The sequence below is a fragment of the Eumetopias jubatus genome, unplaced genomic scaffold, assembly GCF_037043125.1.
Source record: "Eumetopias jubatus isolate StellerSeaLion01/CBP00866 unplaced genomic scaffold, mEumJub1_p1.0 scaffold_10, whole genome shotgun sequence".
Lineage (NCBI taxonomy): Eukaryota > Metazoa > Chordata > Mammalia > Carnivora > Otariidae > Eumetopias > Eumetopias jubatus.
Window position 1 is genome coordinate 80,299,265 of NW_028274816.1, and position 24,444 is coordinate 80,323,708.

The following is a 24,444-nucleotide window of genomic DNA, read 5'->3' on the forward strand; positions in this document are numbered from 1 at the left end:
GGTAGGGGTGTGGTCGTGGTCAGTGTGGTAGGGGGTGTGGTCGTGGTCAGTGTGGTGGAGGGGTGTGGTCGTGGTCAGTGTGGTGGAGGGGTGTGGTCGTGGTCAGTGTGGTGGGGGTGTGGTCGTGGTCAGTGTGGTGGGGGTGTGGTCGTGGTCAGTGTGGTAGGGGGTGTGGCCGTGGTCAGTGTGGTAGGGGGCGTGGCCGTGGTCAGTGTGTCGAGGGGTGTGGTCTGTGTGGTGGAGGGGTGTGGTCGTGGTCAGTGTGGTGGGGGTGTGGTCATGGTCAGTGTGGTAGGGGGTGGTCATGGTCAGTGTGGTAGGGGGTGTGGTCATGGTCAGTGTGGTAGGGGGTGTGGTCATCGTCAGGCTCCTGTCTTGGTTTTGTTGTCAGGGCTCTGCTCTCCTCTTGCTGACGCTCACCTGTAATTTCATGGACATCCCGTTTTCTTAGAAGCCATGTTTGTTTAATGTGGAGATCACTGTAATGTATGGGATGCCTGTCAGGAAAGGGTATATTACACTCACTCCTTTTCTGACCGTGCAGCAGGGTTCTCTCCTTCTGCCAATGGGATTATAATAATAAAACACACAAAAATAGTTAGAAGAACATCACCCATCAGTACAACCTTAAGGAACGGTTTAAGAGGAGTTTAAGGTGTGATGGGTGTGGTGCGCCAAAAAGTGAATTAATATATGTAATTATGTGTATATAAATGATATAAGTCAATATAGTCATGTATCACTGCCGTCTCCACCTAGTCACACCTGTTATTCTCCTCTTTGGGAGAAATCTTGGCCCCACCTGCTGCTTAGCTTGTTTTTCTCCCTCTGGCAAGTGGGGGGGGGAATTGGGCTTACTTAAAGGAAGTCGTGGTAGAACCAAGATTCAACATTGTGTTTAATATGCATTTGTGACTTTGTTTGTATCACCCACCCTAGTTTTTACTTTGTACATTACCTTTTCTGGTATTTGTTATGTGAGTCCACTTACACATGCACCAAAAGCACATTAAAACTTGGTCATATGTTAGTCATTTTTTTTTTTTTTTTTTTAAGTAAGCTCTACACCCAACGTGGGGCTCGAACTCACAATCCTGAGATCAAGAGTTGCGCGTTCTACCAACTGAGCTGGCCAGGTCCCCCTAGTAATTTTTTCCTATCATTCATTTCTGTGTAGACAAAGCTGAGTTTCATATCTTGCTTAGTCCAACTAGAGAATTAAAAAAAAATCAAAACTAAATTATTTTGGTAAAGTTTATATCATGTGTAAGTATATAATGTGATGTAAGTTTTGGACTTATTCCTCTCTTCCGCAATGGACAATTTTATAAATTCCCAAAGAGCCTATTTTTGTCTAGCATGTTATATTGACCTGTTTATTCTGATATTCATCTCACTTTAATTACTCCATCATGAAGATTAGGAACTTTTCCTGTTTCATTTGAGCCCATTATAACCCTGATATCAAAATCTGACAGCATGGAAACACCCTGGGCCAGAGAGGTGGTGGTGGAGTGGGCAGAATGGGTGAAGGGGGTGGGAGGCGCAGGCTTCCAGTTACATGGAAGGAATAAGTCACGGGAATAAAAGGCACAGCGTAGGGAATATAGTCAGTGGTATCGTGACCGCGTTGTGTGGTGACAGACGGCAGCTCCATGTGTGGTGAGCATCGTATAAGGTATGGAGAGGTCACATCACTGTGTCGCACACGTGAAACCAATGGAACATTGTCAGCTTGACTCAAAACATTTACTAAAAAAAGAAAAACACTCTGGACCAGTCCCAGCATAGATGCTGGTATCCTCAGTAAAATCTTAGCAAGTTGAAACCTGCAGAATAGTAAATGACCAGTGGGTTCTACTTAGGGATGCTGAAGTGATGTACTCCTGTTCCTGCTAGTACTGTACGTTAATACTAAGTTAAAGAAGAAACAGCCCCATGTTACTGTGGGCAGTGATAATATACATGTATGCCAAGAGGCGTTTGAAAAAATCCAACTTTCATTCTTGTAAAGTTTTAAAAACGAAACAGCAAAAACAGTAAACCAATTTAGAGCCGTAGGAAAAGAACAAAATTGCTTTAATGTGTAAATAATAGTTGTTGAAAATCAGTACTACTTATATGTATAGTCAAGTCAGGAAGAGTAAAAAGGTGTATACCACCATTGTTGTTCGTATTTTTAATAACATTCTAGCCAGTACAGGAAAATAAGACAAAAAGCAAGACACAAATAATGGAAACAAAGAAATCAAATGATGTGTTATCAAAGGCAGATCGCCTTTAAAAATCCAGGAAAATCAACTGAAAGTTAGAAACGAGGGCTGAGTATCTGAATATAATATTTAAAAATTGATGATTTTATCTAATAAATGAGTTAAGAAAAAATATTTTAAAAAGTAAATGACAGGAACAGCATGTTATTTATTTGTAATTAGTGTATAAAATAAAACTCAACTCACTAATAATTTAACAGTTAATTTTTGTTTACCAGATCAGAATACAAAATACTGTTTGGAGCTGTAGTGAGTTTAAAACAGCTCTAAGTAGGGACTTTACTAAATAGAATTTAGCACATATCTGCAGTAACATATTTTAAACTCTGGGATGCATTCTGCATCTATATAAACAATTAGTTTAAACAAACACCTGCTTCCACATTCTTCATTTCCATGGAAGATCATGAGAGGACTTCCTGCTTTAGCGGGCACCTAAGCACTGGCCGGACCTGGTGCAAAGGCTTCACTGCTGATTGAAAACTCAATTTGACCAAATTGGTCATAGCTTTTTTTTTTTTTTTTTTTAACATGAAAGCATTAAGGGCACAGAGTTTGGCTTTTCTTCCGTGCTGGTGTCTCAGCTTTGTATGCAAAAGTTGGCTTCCAGCTTAAGTAAATGATGAGACTTTGGGTGCTATAAATATCAGGTGCCTTTGGCCCTAAAGCCCCCACCATTCTGTAACTTGTGAGTGTAGAGCTTATCAAGGAAATTGGGTGGGTGGAGGGGACATTACGTGCTTCAGTGGGTGTGTTGTCCCAAGCTTCATGTGATGGTATATGTTACCGCATCTCATTTCTTTGTCAGGTTGTTTCCTTTTGTCCTTTGAAAGCTGGAGGAATGCAATGAAGCCAAACCACTGGTCAGCAGAGGAAAGAGAGAGTGTTTCCATTGGCTTTGGTTCCAGCGCCTTTAGAACTACCTGCCTTCTGGGTGGGTGGTCAGCAGCCATCCGCCTCGAGCCTCAATACCTTTCCCTTTTTCCTTTCTTTCTTGTAATTTATTTTTATTTCTGTTTTATTTTTTATTATTTTTTTTTACAATTTTTTAAAAGATTTTATTTATTTATTTGACAAGAGACACAGTGAGAGAGGGAACACAAGCAGGGGGAGTGGGAGAGGGAGAAGCAGGCTTCCTGCAGAGCAGGGAGCCCGACGCGGGGCTCGATCCCAGGACCCTGGGACCATGACCTGAGCCGAAGGCAGACGCTTTTTTTTTTTAAAGATTTTATTTATTTATTTGACAGAGAGATAGAATGTACAAGTAGGCAGAGAGGCAGACAGAGGGAGAAAGAGAAGCAGGCTTCCTGCAGAGCAGGGAGCCCGATGCGGGGCTCGATCCCAGGACCCTGGGATCATGACCTGAGCCGAAGACAGACGCTTAACGACTGAGCCACCCAGGTGCCCCTCTGTTTTATTTTTTATTTGGTAGTTTATTTCCATTTTTTTCTTTAGAGATCTGCTGTCCCCCCCCCCCCATTGGAAATAGTTTACATGTATGACTGTCACACATTTTATCTGGGCTTTATGGAACACTTGTCTTAGCACTGAAAAGCTAGTAGAGATTTTAAAGCACGTGTGTGCACTCACACCATCAGCTTTTACTCCTGAATATTTTTTAAAAGACTCCCTACCATTAAGTTCTCCCTTTTTCCGCTTTGCCTGAAATAAAGCTTTTCTCAGTCATAAAAACAACTATTACAGAAAATTTAGGGGTTTAATTATTAATAGTTTATTTGGAATCCTTTTTGGTGCTGTATAGCCAACTTAGAAGTTTATGTGTATGTACCACAGATGACGGAATGGGGCTCTAAGTTGGGGTTATTTTAGTTTCTTGGTAGATACTCAAGGGGAGTGAAACACTTGATAAGGAAATGCTGTTACGGATGGGTCCGAAGCCAAGCCGTGAGTTAGGGCTTGATCACCTTCCCGTCCAGGGTCCACCAATACCTGGCTTCTGGAGCCTGGGGAAAAGATGGATTATTTAATAAAATGCCCTGGAACAACTGACAAGTCCTGTTTGGGATAGGTAGATGGGAGCTGGATTCATATCGTCATGTCCCAGGAAACTGACTAGTCCTGTTTGGGCTAGGTAGACGGGAGCTGGATTCATATCGTTGTGTCTACAGGAATTATAAAGGGGTCAGATGGTTACTGAGTGTTTACAAGGTGCCCAGTACTAGGTTAGACACTGTACATGCGTGGGTTTATTCCTCAAACACGAAGTACACACTCTTATCCTCGTTTTACAGATCTGGATGGAACCTGACTGTGCCCAGACCATTAGCCAATAGTTGAAATAAAACAAAAGATAAGACCATTAGAAGAAAGTAGTCAAGAATATTTTAGTCTGGGCTGGACAAAGGGGGTTTTTCTAAGCATGACAAACTAAGGAATCATGAAGATTGACCTTTTTTTTTTTAATGTACATTGCTTGAACTTCTGCTTAGCAAAAAATGAAAATTTACAAAGCTAAAACAAATCAAGAATATTTTTGAATAAAATGGCAGTTATCCAGAGCCATACTGTTTAAAAGGCTCACCCAAATCAATAAGAAGCTGAATCACTTAATATTTTAAAAGAGAGCAAAAAATATAAATAGGTAATATATGTAAGAAGTATAAATTGTCAGTGGTCAGTGTTTGCAGTGCTGCAGGGAAATAGGTACCCACAGGGTTTCTATGGATATAAATTAAACTTTTCATGGATGATGTGCATGTTCCTTTGACCCACAATTCAATTAACAGAAGTTTAGATTCTGGGTTTACTCCCTCAGATGTACAAGAACAGTACAAAAATGTTCTATGGCAATATTACTTATACTTGAAAAAAATGGGAGGAACCAAGTACCTAACGTTTATGCTATACCTATGTGACCCACAAGGTATAAAATGGTTCCATTTTCTGTGCATATCGGTATATTTCCAAAACTGGAAAGAATGTGTTTAGCAAATTGTTAACAGTGTTTATTTTGAAGGATGAGAAGGTAGAGTGACGAACTGCTTACATTTTATTTTCCTGTGTTATTTTAGAATGAATGGCTTTTTTATAATTAAGAAAATCAAAGTAAAAAAGAATGTTGAAAGAACCCTACCACTTAATAATAACCACCATCTACATTTGACGAGCACCATTCTAGACACTTTTAATGCATATATGCAAGTGGAAATACGGAGTTATGTACGCCAGTTAAAAATCTTTAGTCGGTCGCATTTGACTGAAACAAAACACAGTAAGCTATGAGGTGTTATTGGAAACATGATTGAACCACAGAGAGGTGTTTGTTACTGCAGAGGAGATGGATTCCTGAAAGAGCCTGGAAGTGCAGAGAAGATTATAAAAAACCTCGTGGTAGTTGTGAGAGAACCCCTTGATTTCCTGGTAACCTGTGCGCGGGAATAAACACGTGTGCGTGTTCCTCCTTCCTTCTCTTCCCGTCTCTTGACTTTTTCAGGAATAAACACGTACGCCACCCAGGCACCCCTGGTCTCCTATTTTTCGTGGCCTGCTTTCCCTCAGACTTGTGTGGTCGCTCACGCCCGCATTGAGCCTGACCTGCTGTCTTCCCCCACACCCGGTGGCATGCGTTCCATACCAGTGTCTTCCTGGCCTGTGCAGTGTGTTGTCAGTCTGTGCATTTTGTTACTTACTACAGGAGAGTTTTATGTATTTATTTGTGACATTTTTGGATTCTCATCCCTTCAGGAATACCAAATCTCCCTTTATTGTCTTCATTCCGTTCAAGTGTATAATCGTTTACCTTCTTAAAGTTAGGACTATGACTTGTTTTATTGTAGTTTCTAAGAAATTTTTCTCTTTTCTGATATGACAGTAATCCATGTCTTTGTTTTTTTCTCCTTTTATTTCTTTTCTAAGTTGTTCTTGCTTGCCTTGGAGGTCTCTGTTGCTTTATAATTAATGCCTTCTTTCAGGTCTTTTTTTATTTTTTTTATTTATTTATTTATTTATTTTAAATAGGTGTTTCTGTTACAATTTTTTATTTTTATTTTTTTAAGATTTTATTATTCATTTGAGAGAGCGAGAATGAGAGAGAGAGCACATAAGAGGGGGGAGGGTCAGAGGGAGAAGCAGACTCCCTGCCGAGCAGGGAGCCCAATGCGGGGCTCCATCCCAGGACCCTAGGATCATGACCTGAGCCGAAGGTAGACGCTTAACGACTGAGCCACCCAGGCTCCCCTTTCACGTCTTTTTTAAAAAAGACATCATATTGTAGTAATTTCTTGGAGACGCTTTTTCTGAAGTCTTCCTGAATTTTTATATGTGTTACGAGGTGTTTGAAGTGAACTTGAAGTGAATTGGAATAGAGATTCAAACACCTCATTATTGTGCTGGGAGGTTTTTTTTTTTTTTTTTTTTTTTTTATGAGTCTCTTCATGCAGTTAATGGTAACAACGAATGGTGAGGAGAGGTAAACCTCACTCTGAGGTCGCTGAGACGGGGGGGGGGGGGACGGGGGGGGTTGAATACAAAAGAAAGCAAATGTATCAAATATATAAAATAGAGTAATGTAACCTAGTTTCATTGTGCAAAATCAAGTAGATAAGGAGATAAGACCTATTAGATATTAAGTAAAACAGAACCTGGTTTTGAAAATTTTATACCCAGAAGCCTTAATTTAATTTGAGCAATACTTAAGAAAATCAGGATGTAGTAAAGTGATTAACTCTCACCTGTGTTGGCAGCAGTAGGAACAGACTTTCCCTGTTCACCTGCCCTGGCAGCGGGTGATCATGCACTGCCGTACTCTGCCGGGAACAACCTGTTTCCCCCTCACATCCCCGAGTGATGTGGTTGAGGGTGGAAGAAAGGAGACCATTGCTGTGCCGTATTCGGGGAGGGGAGTGGAAACGGACAGAGTCCACCCGGGATGTAAGCTCAAAAAATACCACTCTTTTAAAGGAGAAACAGGTACCCTTAGTTGGAAGGGACAGGAGTTGAACTAGAATAAAGTATAGATAAAAAAGGAAATTTGGCTCATCCAAATTTATGGAAGGGCAGGAGTGATAGCAGGTGTCAGGAACTGGAGTTCTGTTAGGACCTCTCTTCCTGTTGCTTACTTTTGCTTATCTCCATTTTGGCTTCATTTTCCCATACCACCTTTCTCCTTGAGATTTGAACTGTGGGTTTTGACAGCTGTCTGGATTGGGACTCCCTTTCTTTAATTCCAATTTGAAAAATCATCCAGAAGATTCATTATCCTGGCTTGAGTCTGTGTTCACTCACTCATTATTAGGGCCCTCGGTACGGGGGCCTTGTTTGACAGCTCCTACTAGAAATAAATAGTGGGGTGTGATGTGTTAGATGTGGGGTATGTAGTATTTCCCCAGACCTCCCAGTTCTGAAGAACATTGATAGCCTGTAGCCTAGTGAACAGTTTTAGAGGAAGAAAGCAGGTAACTAACGCTGTGCTCTAAGGTGGATGGTCTGTTGCATACACAGTATCTCCTCTGACTTGCAGGGCTGTCTGGGTCTTACCATACTTTACTGATGAGGAGGATGAGACTCCGAAGGAATGAATGAATGAGAGAGAGAGAAAGAGAGAAGCGAGCAAGAAACGACTTTTTCACGATGACAAGGCTAGTGAGAGAGTTGACATTCATACGCAGGTCTGACTCACATAATACCGATGAACTAATGGAAGCTTGGAGAAAACGAATGTTTTCTCTCTTAATTTTGGTGAGTTGGTTTGTGGTGATTTAAATGTTTTAAATGAATATGGTAATTTATTATAATAAGGTCAAAATTATTTTCCTAAACCGTCTTGATACTTGGGAGGAGTAATTAATAGTGTCTGGATACAAGGCTCTTTTTGTAATTTCACAAGTTCAAAAAGAAGCCAGTGTGAAAACAGCCCCTCTACAGAAGTGCACCTTACAGCCAGTTATGTGTTACATAAATAAACCTGACAGGAATGCATATTCCTTGGAGCAGGAGACCACAGCCACCCAGACACAAAGGGAAATCAGTGCTGGGCTATAAATACCAGTTTGTATTTGGCTTTAGGGCAGTTAGACTTCCTCAACCATTGGTCTTGGCAAGGCATATTTATAATTAAAGTAGCTTATTAAGAGTCAAGTATAAAATGATAACATAGCTGGGTCTTTGAATGTGGTTCTTCTGGGACCTCTTATATTTGCTGAGGCTCAGTGGTGGTTTGTTTTCACGTGACTGATAAAGAACATTGGAGTCCATTAATGAGACTGCTGTTTTAGCTTTCTTCTTACTGAGACAAATGTTAAACATACAATAACAGAGTAGATTGGTGTAATGAATCTCTGTGTACTCACCTAGCCTCAGCAGTTCGTAGTTGTGAGCAGTCCTGTTTTATCTAGCCCGTAGGATTTTGAAGCACATCACAAACATCATATATCACTCATCATTTGTCTATGAACATTTCATTATATATCTCTAAAAACTGGGGTTAAAAGACCAGCAAACTGTTTCACCACATTTTAAAAAATCAACAGTTGTTTAACATTATTAATGTTATATTAACATCTTAATATTAACTAATATCTAGTTAGCCTTCACATTTTTACTTGTGTCATACATTTTTTTTTTTAAAAGTCCGAGCTCAGTCCTCTCTTGTTCCCCACGTGGTGTATTTATTGAGGGTTCCAGGCCCTGCCCTTTAAGAATTTCCCTGCAGTGTGATGTTTGCTGATTGTGTGTGTCCCGGGGTGTCCTTAAACACATTTCTCTGTGTGTTCCTGAAGTTGGTAATTGTGCCTGGGGGCGTGGACAGGCTCAGGTTTGTGAGGAGGCCAGATCACTTCCTGAATGGTGGTTTGTTTATCAGAAGATACATAATGGCTGGTTGTCTTCCTTTTTAAAATGCCTGGACTAAAATGACAGTATGACAATGTGTCCATTTTTCATTTTTTAACTGGGCTATTTCTATAGAGAGATACCTTATTAGATAAAATTGTAATTACTATTTGATTACTTGGTAGTACAATTTTGTATAGAAAAGGAAGAATAAATCTTGAATCTTTTGCTGTTTTAAATCGGTTTTACAGGGGCGCCTGGGTGGCTCAGTCAGTTAAGCGTCTGCCTTTGGCTCAGGTCATGATCTCAGGGCCCTGGGATCGAGTCCCGCATCGGGCTCCCTGCTCAGCGGGGAGCCTGCTTCTCCCTCTCCCTGTGCTGCTCCCCTGCTTGTGTTCTCTCTCTCTCTCTCTCTCTCTCTCTCTCTCTCTGTCAAATAAATAAATAAATAAAATCTTAAAAAAAAAATTGGTTTTACAGCAAACAACAAAAACAGTTTATTAGCGTCCCGAAATGGTGGGAATAATAGGTTGGTTGTTTTTGATACCACCATTTATAGACTGTTAATAATTATTAGCTTCATTGATACTCAGACCTTTTGTCCCATATGTGGCCAGTGGGAACCTCTCTAAGTTGGATGAATCCTTTTAAAAAGACCATAGTATTATTTGACAGCCTCCTTTTTATTTGGTATACATGAGATGAGCCTAGAGCATGTCCTACCCCAGAGCTGCACTCAGCCATTTCTCTGAAGATCCCTGGTCCCTGTAGGTAGTAAATGCTGTCTAGAGTCCTATTCTGGGCACTGGGGATGCTCATTTCTACAGGGTTGCTCACTTTTCCTAGACATTTTCAGTGGACAGAGCTCAGAATTTTTAAAGCTGTATCATGAATTCATGTTGAAACCTGAGATTCGAATTCAGAACTATAGAGTTCTTATTTTTCATATGCCCTCCTCATTCCCACTCTCTTTTGGTCTTATCCTTGAGTTAACGACTCTGTCGTGGAAGTCTGCTCATGCATTATTGCCCATTACTTATCCCTGTCCAAATTGTTACTCTCAAGGACCTTTACTTATCCTTGGTTTGCTTTTGTTTATTTTTTATAGACCACTTTGGCCCACAGCGATTTCCACATTTACTGTGGGCATACATAATGCTCATTATGTTTAAATAATTGGTTTAAAAATTGAAGTATAACATAGACAAAAGTGCATAAATATATTGTGCAGCAGGCCGTTACCAGCACCCCTGAAATCCCTTTTACGCCTCCTTCCAGATACTGCTCTCATTCCCTTTCCAAAAGAAAAAGAAAAAAAAGACAACTCTTGTCCTGATTTCAAATACTATTCATTAGTTTTCCTGTTTTATTTTTATTTTTTAAAGATTTTATTTATTTATTTGACAAAGAGAGACAGTGAGAGAGGAAACATGAGCAGGGGGAGTGGGAGAGAGAGAAGCAGGCCTCCCGCTGAGCAGGGAGCCCGATGCGGGGCTCCATCCCAGGACCCTGGGATCATGACCTGAGCCGAAGGCCGACGCTTAATGACTGAGCCACCCAGGCGCCCCAAGTTTTACCTGTTTTAGAACCTTAGAATTTTGCTTGAACATTCTTGATTTGTGGGAAAGAGAGTTCTTTCCAACTGAGATTGTGTCCAGAAAGCTCCATCTCCATGTTTGTCCCATCGAAAGCCTCTCTCTAATACCTTTGGAATATAGGCAGAAACCCAAGCATGATTGTGCACATTGGTCTGCAGCAGGCCAGAATTTTGTGTTTGTTAGTGGTTTCTACTCCCACTTGTACTTGGACCCCTGCTTGTTTCCCCTTTTTTTTTGTTTTCGGGACATTAGACTTTTACCTGTTGTGTTCAAATAGTCTCTCCTGGTCTCTCCTTTTTATTGAAGCTTTATTGTTGTGCTGGATTTAAAATATTTTGTGCAGTATAATCTGACTGTTGAGTTTTGGCCGAAGGCCACCTCCGACCCAACATTATGAAAAAAAAAATTCTGTATTTTCTCTTCATTAAGTTTTATTGGTTAATTATGTCTTATAGTCCATCCAGGTTTGAATGTAGTGTGAAGTACCCTTGTCAACATTTAAGTGTCGGTAGGATGTTTAAACATTTTTCTTTGGCCTCTTCCATTAAAAAACCTGCTGGAATTTTATCTTCATATGGCTACTACACTTCTCAATCCACAGACTTCTAGAAAAGGTTTCCACTTGTGTTTTTCTCCTTCACCTTTTTGTCAACTCAGTGCTGCCTGCATGGCCCCTGACTTGCCATTCCCTGAACCTAGATGCCGGGGGCACCCTTGGCCTTTCTGCTGAACCTGCTGGGTTGATTTGAGACCTCCTTTTTCCTGAGTAGTGTCTGTTTATTATTGTTGGCAACTTTCTCCATTGGCTTCTTTGATGTAATTTTTTCTGGGGTTACTTCCTACTTCTCTGTCTTCCTGTTCTTAGTCACCTTTGTGACCCCCCCTTTTTTTTAAGTCCTCAAAATATTGGTATTCTCTAGACTCCATTCAGTTAGGTCCTCTGTATAGGGTCATGCTTCACGCTCATCTTTGGGTGACGCCATCAGTCTTAAGGACTGCAGTTATCAACAGGATTCTGATAACCCTCCGAGTCTCTCTCTTTAGCTAAGAATTAAAAACAAAAAACAGTGTATTTATGTCCATAGGTTTTTTAAAGTAGACCTATATCATCAGGGGCGCCTGGGTGGCTTCGTCGGTGAAGCGTCTGACTCTTGACTTCAGCTCAGGTCGTGATCTCAGGGTCGTGAGGTCGAGCCCCGCGTCGGGCTCCCTGCTGAGCGTGGAGCCTACTTGAGATTCTCTCTCCCTCTGCTGTCTTGCCCCCCTCCCCACCCCGCTCTTGGCTCATGGTCTTTCTCTCTTAAACATTAAACCTATCATCGTTTCTCTCCCTCATCCCTCAAATCACATCTTCCTGATGCTGGCAGGCTGTGGTGTCAGAAATCCAGTGTGAGCCAGCAGGAGGGGCAAGTGGGGTTTATTGAAGGGAGAGAGGTGTGCAGGTGCCGACAGAGTGAGTGTCAGGGAGACTTAGAAAGGAGAGTCCCGTCTTTGGGGCTGGAGGTTTTTATTGATTGTGCATCCAGGAACAGGTTAGAACAAAGACGGGGGTCGTTATTCCTTGGAGCCAGCGGGCCCTGGCACCCAGTTGTCTGGTGCCGGTGGTCTGAAATATGCATTTGATGGCTTCGTCCAGTCATTTTCACCTGATCGTTCCTTAGGTGTTATCTGTCCTAGAGAAATCACTGACTTCTTATCCCTTACAAGGATGACACACACTGTCTGCATCCTGAGGCCTGTGTGAGGTGGGAGTGCAGGTCTGTTCTTGCTAGAATAGAAGTGGGGAAAAAAGCAAAAAGCAGGGTTTCATGGAGTCCTTCAGTTTCCCTGTCTCATTCCTGTATGTCCCATTTCTGAGAATGAACAGACTTCTACCCAGTTGCTCTGCAGAGAAACCTGTGGGTTATTTTTAAAATTTGATATGAAATTAAAATGACATAGAAGTAGCTTTTTAAAAGTGTACAGTTCAATGTATGGAGTGTATTCACAGTGTTGGGCAAACCACTTTTCTTCACCCCACAGACACCCACCATGGCCATATCCCGTTTCCCCATCTGTTGGCAACTCTGTTCTGCTTTCTGTCTTTGTGGATTTGCCTTTTCTGGATGTGTCCTATAAGTGGAGTCCTGCAATATGTGGCCTTAGGTGTCTGGTTTCTTTCACTGAGCCTAGTGATTTTGAGGTTCATCTAGGTTGTTGCTTATACCAGTACTTCGTTCCTTTCTGTGGTTGAGTCATACTCATTGTGCACATACTCCATAATTTGTTTACCCCCGGAGGTTCAACTTGTTTCCACCTTCGGACCACTACAAGTGATGCTGATACATAAACATTTTTGTAGAGCTTTTATGTGGACAGGTGGATGTCTTCCTTTCTCTTGGGTATATACCTAAGAGTGAATTACTGGGTTATATGGTAACTTTGTGTTTAACTTTTTGAGGAAATCTGTGTCATTTTAACCCTCACATCACCAAGTTTGGTTGGTTGCTTCTTTCCCCAAATGTCCTTGTTTCCCATCATTATTCTCAGTGGCATCCTACTAAAGGTACACTTTCCAGGATTACCTTTATGGCTTCCTTTTTGGTTTCTTTATTGTCACCATGGCCTTATTCTGTGTCATCTTTCATGCTCTGCAAGATCTGTTTTTTAAGATGTGAATCTCATGGTCACCTCATTGTTTTAAAAACAAAACAAAACACAAACCCTTCAAAGGCTTGTCATTGCCCTCTGGATACAGGGCTTACAAAGGCCCTTTGCTGCCCAGCTTCTGACCTTCTGTCTGCTCTCGGCTGCATGCCCCCCTTTGTTCTAGCCAGCTCCTGATCTCCATGTTTCAAGTTCTTGTATAGGCTCCTCTGTCTAAACCTTGCAGCAACCATCCAAATCCTTTGTCTTTTTTCCGACGTCTCCTCTCTTTTTAGAAGCTCTTTGCTGTCTCTTCATGATTATAAGGTGCCCTTCTTTGGGCCCTCCAAATTACTGTACTGCTGTTGGAGCATTCACCACACATGGTACTTGCCTGTTTACTTCCATGGGAATCAGGGGCTGAGATTCCACAGGAATTGAGTGTCAGGGCTAGAGTACAGACCGGAAGTACAATTACTGGAAACTTAGCAGAAGTCAGAAGACGATTATTTGGTAAATTATTTAGGGAAGACCTCATGGGAAAGGGAAACATTCCTGAAGGTGTGGTATCAGTTTGTCAAATACCTGTGGGTCCAGGCCCTGGGGGACCCCTGCTAGGGGCAGAAGCCAGACAAAAGTGAGATATCGGCTATCTTCAGTGTTGCTTTTGTGTTACTTACAAGCAGTAGACATAATCACTCCTGTAGAAGAAAAGCACGGAGACAATGTGCAGAAGAGTTATAGAAATTACGGTGTATTGACAGAAGTGAGAAGCAGTGATGTATTTTCTGGGACATGTAAGGGAATTCTCAAGGATAATTTTGACCATATATGCTAATTGCAGAACTTACCCACCTCCATTTATAAAACTCCACTGGACTTCTGATGGAAAATGCAGCAAGAGGGTGATTTTCTGGATGAATTATAGCATCTTCCCAAGACTTGAATACAGTGTTGAAGAAGATGGTCTGAGAAATATGATAATGTGCGTCCAGAAAAAGAACTTGATTGCCCTTAACTTTGGTGGTCGGTGCTCCGCCCCGCCCTGGTGGACTGTGGGGGTAGGGCTCGGGGTGCCCTCCCCGCGCCCTGCCCTCCCCGCATGCATGCTGGCAGCTCAGGGAGAAACAAAATGCAGTTCTTATCTTCATGTCTTTCCATTTTCAGTATCCTTTTAAAAATGTCTTAGACTAGCTATGTAAAAATACATTTCTTGCATTTTGAAATACAGTACTGATTTAAAACATTAGATAGGTCTACGTTGCCTTTTAGGCAAAAATTTAGACAACTTTTGAGAAAAGCCATTCGTATTTAAATATAAATAAAATTTGCCTTTAGGCTCTGTGTTTCACTGGTATGTTGGGCTGTTAAAACCTAGCTGTTGAAATGACAGCATCTCCTCATCCCTCAAAAAATTAAGATCTTCTCCGTTACTAACACACTTCATTCAGTCCTCTATAAAAGCACTCTGGGTTGCATTTCGCTTGCTTTTATCATTAGACTGAACTCTTTGAGGCTGATGGCAGGAAGCATGTGAGAATCACACACCTGTTCAGGCCCCCAGCACATCCCTCCCGGACTGCTGTCTCTCCAGTGCTTGGCCCCCACTTCCCACTTCTCAGTTGGAGCCAGTCAGTGCTCCCTGTTCGACCTCCCTTTTGCTGATTTCTGTTTGCAGCGTGTGTGTGTATTTACTACCATGGGAGTGTTGATTGCTTCACAGGCCTGTTTGTGTATTAATATGTATCAAGTTTTCTAATTTAAATACGTGCAGTTCACTGAATGTCAATTATACCTCATTAAACAGCTGTTTTAAAAAATCTGTATGTAAGACCCACCATCAGTAGGTCATTATTAAGCCCTGGGTGTCTAGGAACCGTCAGACTGCACCCCTGACCTGGTCACTAGGCTCCCTGGTTGGCCTGCGTCTCCCCCACCCCTCCCACGAGCTCTTTGCTTCCATCATTTTCCATCTGTGCCAGAGCACAGTCTCTCTGGAGGAGAAAGTTCTCATGATACCACTGCCATTCCTGTAGGCTCCAGCTGTTCTTTTCCTCTTCTTCCCCCTCCCCCCTCTCCCCTCCTCTTCCTAGTCCTTCCAAAAAAAAATTTATTAAGTGATCTCTGCACCCCACGTAGGGCTCGAACCCAGGACCCTGAGATCAGGAGTTGCACGCTCTTCCGACTGAGTCAGCGGGGCGCGCCTCTCGCTATTATTGTTAAGCCACTCCTGTGTGCTGGAAACTTGGCTGGCAACGGGGTCAACACACACAGGCAAGACACGAGGGGTCTGCCCTCCTTGCTGAGTCTGAGGAACAGCAGCTGTAGATGTGTATCCCCAAGGTGACAGAGGGCTTGTTACACAGACACACACGGGTATAAATGAAGGTTGGCTAAGCTCAGCAAATTCCAACAAAAAGGTATTCAGGTCTTCGGCTGGTGCCTCTGAGAGTGTACCCTAAAGACCACAGTGTAGGAATGACTGGGAGTACTGGTTTGACTTACCTGTGGGCCACGGTCTGTGAGGGCTGGGCCTGGATATCTGCATCTTAGCGGGTTCTGTCTACCACTACCTAGGGCTACCTAGAAAGGCTAAGAGCCTATAGCTGGAAACCAGGGTGGAAGTGAGAGGGGTTAGAACGTGGTCTCCTGGACAGTTCGCTTCCACGTCACATCCCTGTGCTACAGAAATGGAAATGTTTTGGCCATCAGGTAGCATTTTGCTAGTGGACCCAGGGATATCTGCTGAATAGTTTGGAATTTATAACATGTATATTCAGGTTCTGTAATTTATCTGTTGGGTGAAAATTATATGCCTAAAAGTTTTGATCAAAAAAATTTTTTTTTTCCACAGAACTCAACAAAAATCCAGTGGAAGGCTTTTCAGCAGGTTTAATAGATGACAATGATCTTTACCGGTGGGAAGTCCTTATCATTGGTCCCCCTGACACACTTTAGTAAGTACCATGGAACGGACACTGAAGTAGCTCTCTTAATTAATTCAAATGGAAACTGCTTTGGCAAACTGAAGTGAAATTATTTTTTAAAGCAGGTGAAATGGCTGTGTTTAGGTGAAATCATTTGTACTAAATGATCGTGTCTAGGGTTTTTGTGTTTTGCTTGAAATTCTAGTGTCTAAAACCTGTTGCTTTCTTAAATATATAATAGTTTCAGAAATACAAGCTATTTTCAAGGTGAGCCTATATATAAATAATGTATTTCTTTACGTGGTTTTGGATATTGGGTTAATTTTGGCAGGATGGGGGAAGAAGAAAATTCTTTATTGAAATGTTTCTCCCCTTCCCTTCCCTTGTGCTTTACTGTGCCTTCACCCCCAAAGGGAACATTATCATTTCAAAGAGAAGTCTTTTCCATTCTTAGCACTTTATCGGTTTAATTAAAGCATAGTATTACACCTGGGAGATTTTCATACAGAACAGTTTCACACACCAGTGTCTCCAGGCTTGAGAACTCTCAAGGTCATCAATTTGAGTGCTGCTTTAATCGGGTGCCCACAGAATACGGATCCGAACCGTGGTGTTCTGACCCTAAAATGAACTGATATTTACCTTTTTCCAGTTTATAAAAGTGATTGTTACAGCTAATCCCTTTTTTTAAATTTTATTATGTTATGTTAATCACCATATATTACATCATTAGTTTTTGATGTAGTGTTCCATGAAACAGCTAATCTCTTTTAATTAGTCCTTATTAACTGATGTAAAGTTAGACAACAGAATGCAGTTGAGTCACAGAGCAATAGAGAGAGAGCTGGGGTTTCCTCAGGGTCTTGTCATACGTTTTAGGTTCAAAAACCACAGTCTTATTTTCTGCTCTGAATGTTTGGAGACTAACTTAAACTTACAGATATTCAGTGTTCTGTAAGATGGGTCGTGACTACCTGGTGTTAGTGACTAGTGTAAGTTCCATCGTGTTTGTAGAAGTGGAGGCATTGAACAGAATGCAGTGACCTTTTCAGGTCACCAAGTGTGCTCCACACACCTGAGGGGGCAGATCTGTATCTGAGTTTCTTGGGGACTACACTTGCTCACTCAGCTGTGGTCCTTGATGGCCCTAAGCAGGCAAGGATTTTGATACCGTAGTTTCATTTTAGGTGTTCAGAGATGGGAATTCCCCCCCCCCCCACCCCAATAAAACACCTGATGGAAAAGAAAATCCAGGCTACTTGGTACCAGGGCAGGCTGGTACGGGACATACAGGGTGAGTTGTGGTGTGGACTTCGGGTTTTCGAGCGTCCGGAAAGGTGATTCATGTTTTGTCACGATTGTTTCCAATCAGAATTTTTGCTGATGTATTTCTCAGTGCCATGTTTGTATTGGTGATGGTTGCAAACTAAAATAACTCAATTTGGTCCTTCCATGGTGTGTGTTTGGGTAGATAATAGGAGCTGTTGAAAACCATCTTTGAGGTATCCCCCCACAACCTTAATATTACTTGAAAGCAAATTTCTTACTAAATTTTGCACGTAAAACCATACATATAAATCTGGTTTATAAGCCTGATGAAGTTCAGGTTTTCAAGCTAAACGCATTGCATGAAGTTTTATTTGGGAGACGTGGCGACATTCCAGTGACAGAATCTTGTTACTCCTACAGTTGATAGGAGGTAACAGGAGGAATTCTTCTGAACTGGTGTCTGTCTAGAGGATGAGTTGGGCTTCCAGGCCTGAGCTCTGTCTCTAAGGACCTCACAGAACTCTCATACTTTCTCGTGAGGTGGTGGCACGTATCTCCAAAGGCTGTTAGCTGGTACCTGTATTTAATGTGTACCTTCAACTTCACCAAAGACAACCACTTTTTAATACTCGCCATACTGATTAATAGTCCATTCTTTCCACCAATTAAAAACTTACTTCTGGTCTTCAGTGTACATTTAAAAAATGCTAGCTACTGGTGTGAGATGTGGGTAGCAGAAGCAAGCCTTTGTGGCAGCTCCTCTAGAGTGTGGACTTCCTGAGGAGACAGCTGGTGGCCACTTGCAGTCCTTCCTGATGGGACAGCTGGGCTGTAGTTATTAAACTCTGCCACACACGGGGAGCATCCTGTGAGTAATGAGGCCTTGTGGCATTGACAGACATTGTAATCATCATCCAGAATAACCTGGAAATGATTCCTTCTTGTTAAAATCTTTTCTAAAATTCATGTGTGAAAGTTATGGGATTTTTTTTAAGCCCTCAAAAAAAAAGAGGTTTAAGATTTATTCTTTAATATTTACTGAGTCTAAGCCATCCCTTGGGCAATTTCCTGCTTAGAATGGTTGCAAAAATAAAGCATTACACTGGCATTTACATTGCTCTTTCATCTAGCTCAGCTGTTTCCAAGCGGTCTTATGTTAGATGCTGGGAACACGACCTCGGATTAGCTCAGTGTCGTCCCTGCCTACAGAGAGGTTACACTTTAGTCACTGCATGGTCGCTTGACTAGTGATGGCCATGGTGGAGAGGGGCGCTCACTGGGGGTGTGGCAGGTTTGGGAGGTATCAGAACTTGTCCCAGAGGAAGACCTATCTAAAGTGGGGACTTAAGAGTTAGTAAGTGTAGTAGTTGGTAGACTTCTGGTTACAAGCAACAGAAATCTGACTGTAGCTGGCTTAGAGAATAAGAAAGTATGTTGTCCTGGCACTGGTAGCAAAATGGTTACAGGAGTTTTGAGCGTTTCAGAAGATCACCCAAAGGAAGAGAGGCTGGTTTCTTCTTAGTTCTGTGTGTGTTGTATGCAATGGGAGCTCTCCGGCTGACTGGCTCTCGTCTCCTGTGTCAGAATCGAGTCACTTGCTCCTTCCCACCCAGTAACTGGTAAGATGAATGAGGTGGCCGCAGTTGGTTTAGATTAGTTCTTCTGGAATGGAAGAGATTTCGAGCTGTTAGCAGCTAGGGTCAGCATTAACCGGACAGGTGTTCTGACAGAGACCGGGGGGCTCAGAAAACGGGACGGCTCCACGGTGTGGTGGTGGAGTGAGGTGAGGACATGGAAGGTCAGAAAATGAGGCTGAACAGGGAGTGGAGGGTTCCTTCAAGTTCATAAACACTGTTGGAGAGTTTGGATTTGTCTTCACAACCATTGAGGACAGGAGTCACCAGTTAGGTTTCTGTTTTACAACCTGCGTATCCTAACTGGGATTATGGATTGATTTCATTTTCCTTCAGCTTACTTGCATTTTATCTCTGCAACAAAAATTTGTTCGTAACGGTGTTATTCTAAAAGTTTGTCTATAGTGAAAAAGATGCGCTGGGGGCTGAGCATGGCGACCTGCAGGATGGAGTTGCACACACAGCCTTTGCTCGGGATAGAGGAGGAGAGTGTGCTGAGCGCGGGTCCCTGAGGAGGGCTGGGCAGATGAGCTCAGAGGAGAGAAGGAGAGGAAAGTGTGATGAGAAGTAAGCTCCCTGTTTCATGGTGAATCCAGTACTTCATGGTGTGTGTTGCTTTAACAGTGAGGAAATTACTGGTGTCCTTGTAGTTCCTTGAGTGCTGTGAAGAGGGTAGAGGCTGTGTTGCAGTTGTTGGAGGGGTCTGTTGGGTGGGGGTGCGCAGACCTCAAGTGGAAATCCCTGCCCAAAGGGGGGGTGGGAAAGGGGGGGTTGGGGTTAGAAGTAAGTGAAAGTGAATGTGGGCTTAGATGGTACCCAGACCTAACTGATTAATTCACCGCTTAATAGTTCGATCATTTATGTAGTGATAGCAAGAATTAATAATGTACAAACATTCCTGGAAAGCTGTTGTGTTCCTTCCTGTGGCATCCTTAGCCTTCATGCAGTCACTAGAGGGCACTGTACCCTCTTCAGTTTAGGTAATCAATAACCAGTGTATTCCAGCTTGCTTGCACACTGAGCATTGCCATGAGTATGAATGTAGCCATTATATTTATCTTTACATGGTATTAAATGTTTATTACTCCTCTGCCCGTCAATCTATTAAGAATAGATTGTCCAGGCTGTCTTTCTGTGAGAGCTGAAACTGGTGTGTGTACCTGTTGTGTTCTGCTCGCTGATTATCAGGTAGTGTCCACAGAAATGGACATTTCAGGCAAGAGCGGCAGCATGTTTTTCAAGGAAGTTCAGGAGCCTCGGATATCACCATGTAATTACAAATTTTATAAATTCGTATTAGTGAATGGTGAATGTGCACCTTCTTTTATCCCTTAAATTTTTCTTTCATCATCAATGGCTAGTCTGTCCAGGAAGTATGGTTTATTTTATTCCTTACCACTGACAAGGGTGTGGAAAATATGGAGAATATCAAGATCATATGCATTTTATTGTTTTGCCTTTCCTTGAGTGGCTACAGAACATGTAGAGTCGGTTAGCCAAACTCTGGTTAATATTATTTCACAGTAACAAAATCCTCTTCAGTTCTGCCTAAGACTTGGAAGCACATGCCATATATTCTGTAACGAGAATTTGGAAGGAAGGAACCTTGTACCGCCATTGCTTAGCAAGTGATGCATCGGCAGCCAGGCCACATCCCTTCCCATTCAGTGCTTCAGAGCATGGGCTCTGGGGCCTTTGCGCAGCTCCCCAACTCTACCACTTGTATGAGCTGTGTGACTTCGACCAATAACTCAAAGTTTGTCTTAGCAGTTTTGTCTTTAGGGTAGAAACCCTACGCCAGGAAGTGTTTGGGGTGTTCAGTGTTCTGTTGCATGTAGTAGGAAAGAAATGGGAAGCAATCAAATATCTTACGAGTGTGATAAATAGATTGTGAAATGCGTCAGATAAAATGAATGGACAAGAAACAGGTATCACCAGGAATATTTTTAAAAGAACAATGTTGAGCAAAGTTTGAGGTGGCAGCATACAATGGATCATTTAAATAAAGTAAATATGGCAGAATGGTAGGATCTGGTCGTTGTAAGATTCTTGCAGTTTAATACAAAAACAGTAAGTGAGGCTCATGGAAGAAAGTTGAACTAGGCTTAGGTTTCTCAACCTTTTCAAATGTGAAACTTTTGGTTTCACACCTTTTAACATCATGCTGATAATTGTACTATTAGTATTGTGGGTGATGAGAATAGTGGAAGTAGTGGAAGATATTTTTAATTCACAGATGCTTTTTATTTTATTTTTATTATAAACTGTCATTTTACTCATCACAGTAACGTCTTTGCATATTTGAAAAATAGTGAATATGTGACATATTAATGTTTAGTTTACAATATTTCATATCCTGGGGGTTTTGCACTCCTCTGCTAATTTGGCTGTTCACTGGAAGCTTGCCACCCACAGGGGTGGGACCACTGAGCCTCGGTTTAAAAAAACAGGTAGGCTTCCCCAGGGGAAAGAAACGTTAAGGAGTCCACTGATAGGAGAAAAACTGTACGGAATAACGTGATTGGTTCAGAGTGGGGAGGGCGCTGTAGACAGAGTGAAAATTGTGTGCTTTAAACCCTTTGAGATAATTCTGTTAATAAAATTTGACATTTTAAAGATAGAAAATAATTTAAGAGACGGAGGCAGTTTTTGAGGACAGGGATTCCAGTCAGCTAACACGAGGTGGATCAAATCCGTCGAGATGAAGGGACCCAGGGAGGCTGCTTCCAACCGAGGAGCGGTGTTACCAGCGGGTGAAGTGCGAGGGCCTGTGGCAGCTCTTTTGATGTCCTATTACGTAGATTCTTAGCTGTTTTCTGTGTTTGTGGCTTTTTTCCACCACAACCCATCATCAGAAGTGTTCTACATCCTGACCTGATGTAGACTATTATGTGCATACATTTTAGTGAGTAGAAACATGCATATGCAGATGACATAAGTCGAACAGACTACCTGTGACAACGTCTTGTTTTCTTCTCGATTTTTATTTGTTAAACAAGAAGACTGGTTAGTGAGTCACCCGCAGTTTGAGAAGCGAGTCTGTACAGTTAACGGTCCCAGGGCCACTGTGGCATTAACCCTCACAGTTGGGGTAGCTGGGGCAAGAAGGTGCCCGCCAGTGTGGTGCGTCCTTACCAGCGTCTCCCTCAGGTCTCCAGGTTTTCCTCTTCCGTAAATCATTCTGTAAATTACGAGATGGAGGCCATATGGCAGGTATAAAACTTGTCATTTTTCTTCCTTTTTACCCCCGGATATCTGTACCGCATTCAGTCTGTTTTTCTTCCAGTGCAAAAGGAAAAGATGTTCTTTCTTTTTCTTGGCGAGGCCCCTCGCTCCCTTACTTTCTTCTTCCAATGGCTCAGTTCTTTTTCTAGTGTCTCTAGTCTTTCTACCAGCACCTTCCCATCTCCTTGTAAACAAATTAGGGTATTTTTTCCCCCTCCTTTTTAAAGCCTTGCATTTGTGCTGTTTCCCCATCTAATTATCCTGTTCTTTAACTGTCAAACTTTTTAGATTGTCATCATGCTTGTCCTTGACCACCCCATTCTCTCTTTCACCCTGTGTGGCCTTCTCCTGTTGCTGTTACCACAGTTGTGTTACCACAGTTACCCTGTGTGCTGGGAGCCCATTGGCCTTCCCTAGGTATTCAGAGGTATTTGGTATTAATGATCTGCCTCTCTGTTTTTAAGTACCCCCTTCTCCCCCGCCAAATCCTTTATGCTCAGAAAAAGGCAATAAAAATTAATACTTGCTTGTGGTTAAAAATTCAGTCTATATTGAAATGTACAAAGCAGAAAGGAAAAGATCCCCGTAATCCTGGCTCCAAGGTTAACCACTGCTATGTGCTGGGGCTGTGTTTGCAGAAGGTTTTCTGTCTGTATTAGAAGCATACCCCCATTTTTCTTTCTTAAGGACAAATGGGCTTATTCTATACATACTTGGTTTTTAAAAATTTAATATTGGATTGCTCGTATCATTCCAGTAGCTATTAGTGATATTTTGCTTGATAGTTTCTTCTGCCACCAAAATGGTAAGTGCTTGTGAAACCAGTGATCTCTAATGTCGTTTTCTGTTTGATTATTTTATGTAAAACAGTGCCTCACACAAGTAGGTAGTCAATGTGTATATATTTGTTCAGTGAATGGAAACCATTTAAGGAGCTGAGAATTCCATTTCTCGCTGGTCTGACACAAACATCAGCACATGACCCTGCTCTGATGGAGTGTACACTGAACAGTAGAAGAATCAGATGTGCAAATAGATGTTGGAATAAAGAAATGAAAGGGGGTCAGTGTACCAGAGGGACACAGCAGAGAGTTAAGATTGGGGAGTCAAGGGAAGTCTCAAGAGGTAACGTTGAAGCTAAGTTTTTTGTTTTTTGTTTTTTTTAAGATCTTATTTATGTAATACAAGTGAGCGAGTGAGCACGAGCAGGGGAGGGGCAGCGGGAGAGGGAGAAGCAGACTCCCCGCTCTGCAGGGAGCCCGACGCGGGGCTCGACCCCAGGACCCCGAGATCATGACCTGAGCCAAAGGCAGACGCTTCACCGACTGAGCCACCCAGGTGCCCCAAAGCTGAGTTCTAAATGATGACAAGGGGAGAAGGGTATTTCAAGCACAGGAAATGGCTAGTACTAACGACATAATGCATGAGCTTAGTTATATGCCCCATGAGGCTGACTTGATCTCATTGGTTTTTGTTGTTAACATAGTACAACTCATTGTACTGTTTTGACAGTCCTTCAAGAACAGTTCCTAAGTAAATGGCACTGATCTAAGACTGCACTAATACAGCAGTTACTGGCCATATGTGCTGTTAAATTAAATAAAATTAAAAGTTCAGGGGCACCTGGGTGGTGCAGTCGGTTGAATGACTGGCTCTTGGTTTAAGCTCAGGTCATGATCTCAGGGTCATGAGATCGAGTCCCACGTCGGGCTCTGTGCTTAGTGGAGTCCGCTTGAGAATGTCTCTCTCCCTTTCCCTTTGCCCCTCCCCTTGTGCGCTTGCTCTCTCTCACATAAATAAATAAATCTTTAAAAAAAATTAAAAACTCAGTTCCTCAGTTGCACCAGCCATATTTCAAGGGCCTAGTGGCTACCATCTTGGACAGTATGCCTATAGAGCGTCTCCAGTGTGCAGGGAGCCCTGTTGGACGGCACTACTTTGGAAAGTCACTGGAGTATAAACTCCTTGAGAGACTTTATACCTTGTTCACTGCTAGTGTCTGACATGTAAAGGCTGAAGAAATATTTGTTAAAGGATGAGATGAATGGATGACTGGAAGGTCAGCACATCTTTCCACACAGGGAGCAAACAAATTATGTGTAAG

At 42.2% G+C, this 24,444-nt stretch overlaps 1 protein-coding gene across 2 annotated transcripts in view; it reads left to right on the forward strand.

The window, feature by feature from the left end:
• UBE2G1 (ubiquitin conjugating enzyme E2 G1) overlaps nucleotides 1-24,444 on the forward strand; it is a 101,263-nt gene that overhangs the window by 53,388 nt on the left and 23,431 nt on the right. For both annotated transcript variants that reach the window (XM_028124951.2, XM_028124950.2), the window contains exon 2: nucleotides 16,140-16,242. In XM_028124951.2, coding sequence (XP_027980752.1) covers nucleotides 16,140-16,242 — 103 coding nt within the window. The remainder of the gene's footprint in view (nucleotides 1-16,139; nucleotides 16,243-24,444) is intronic.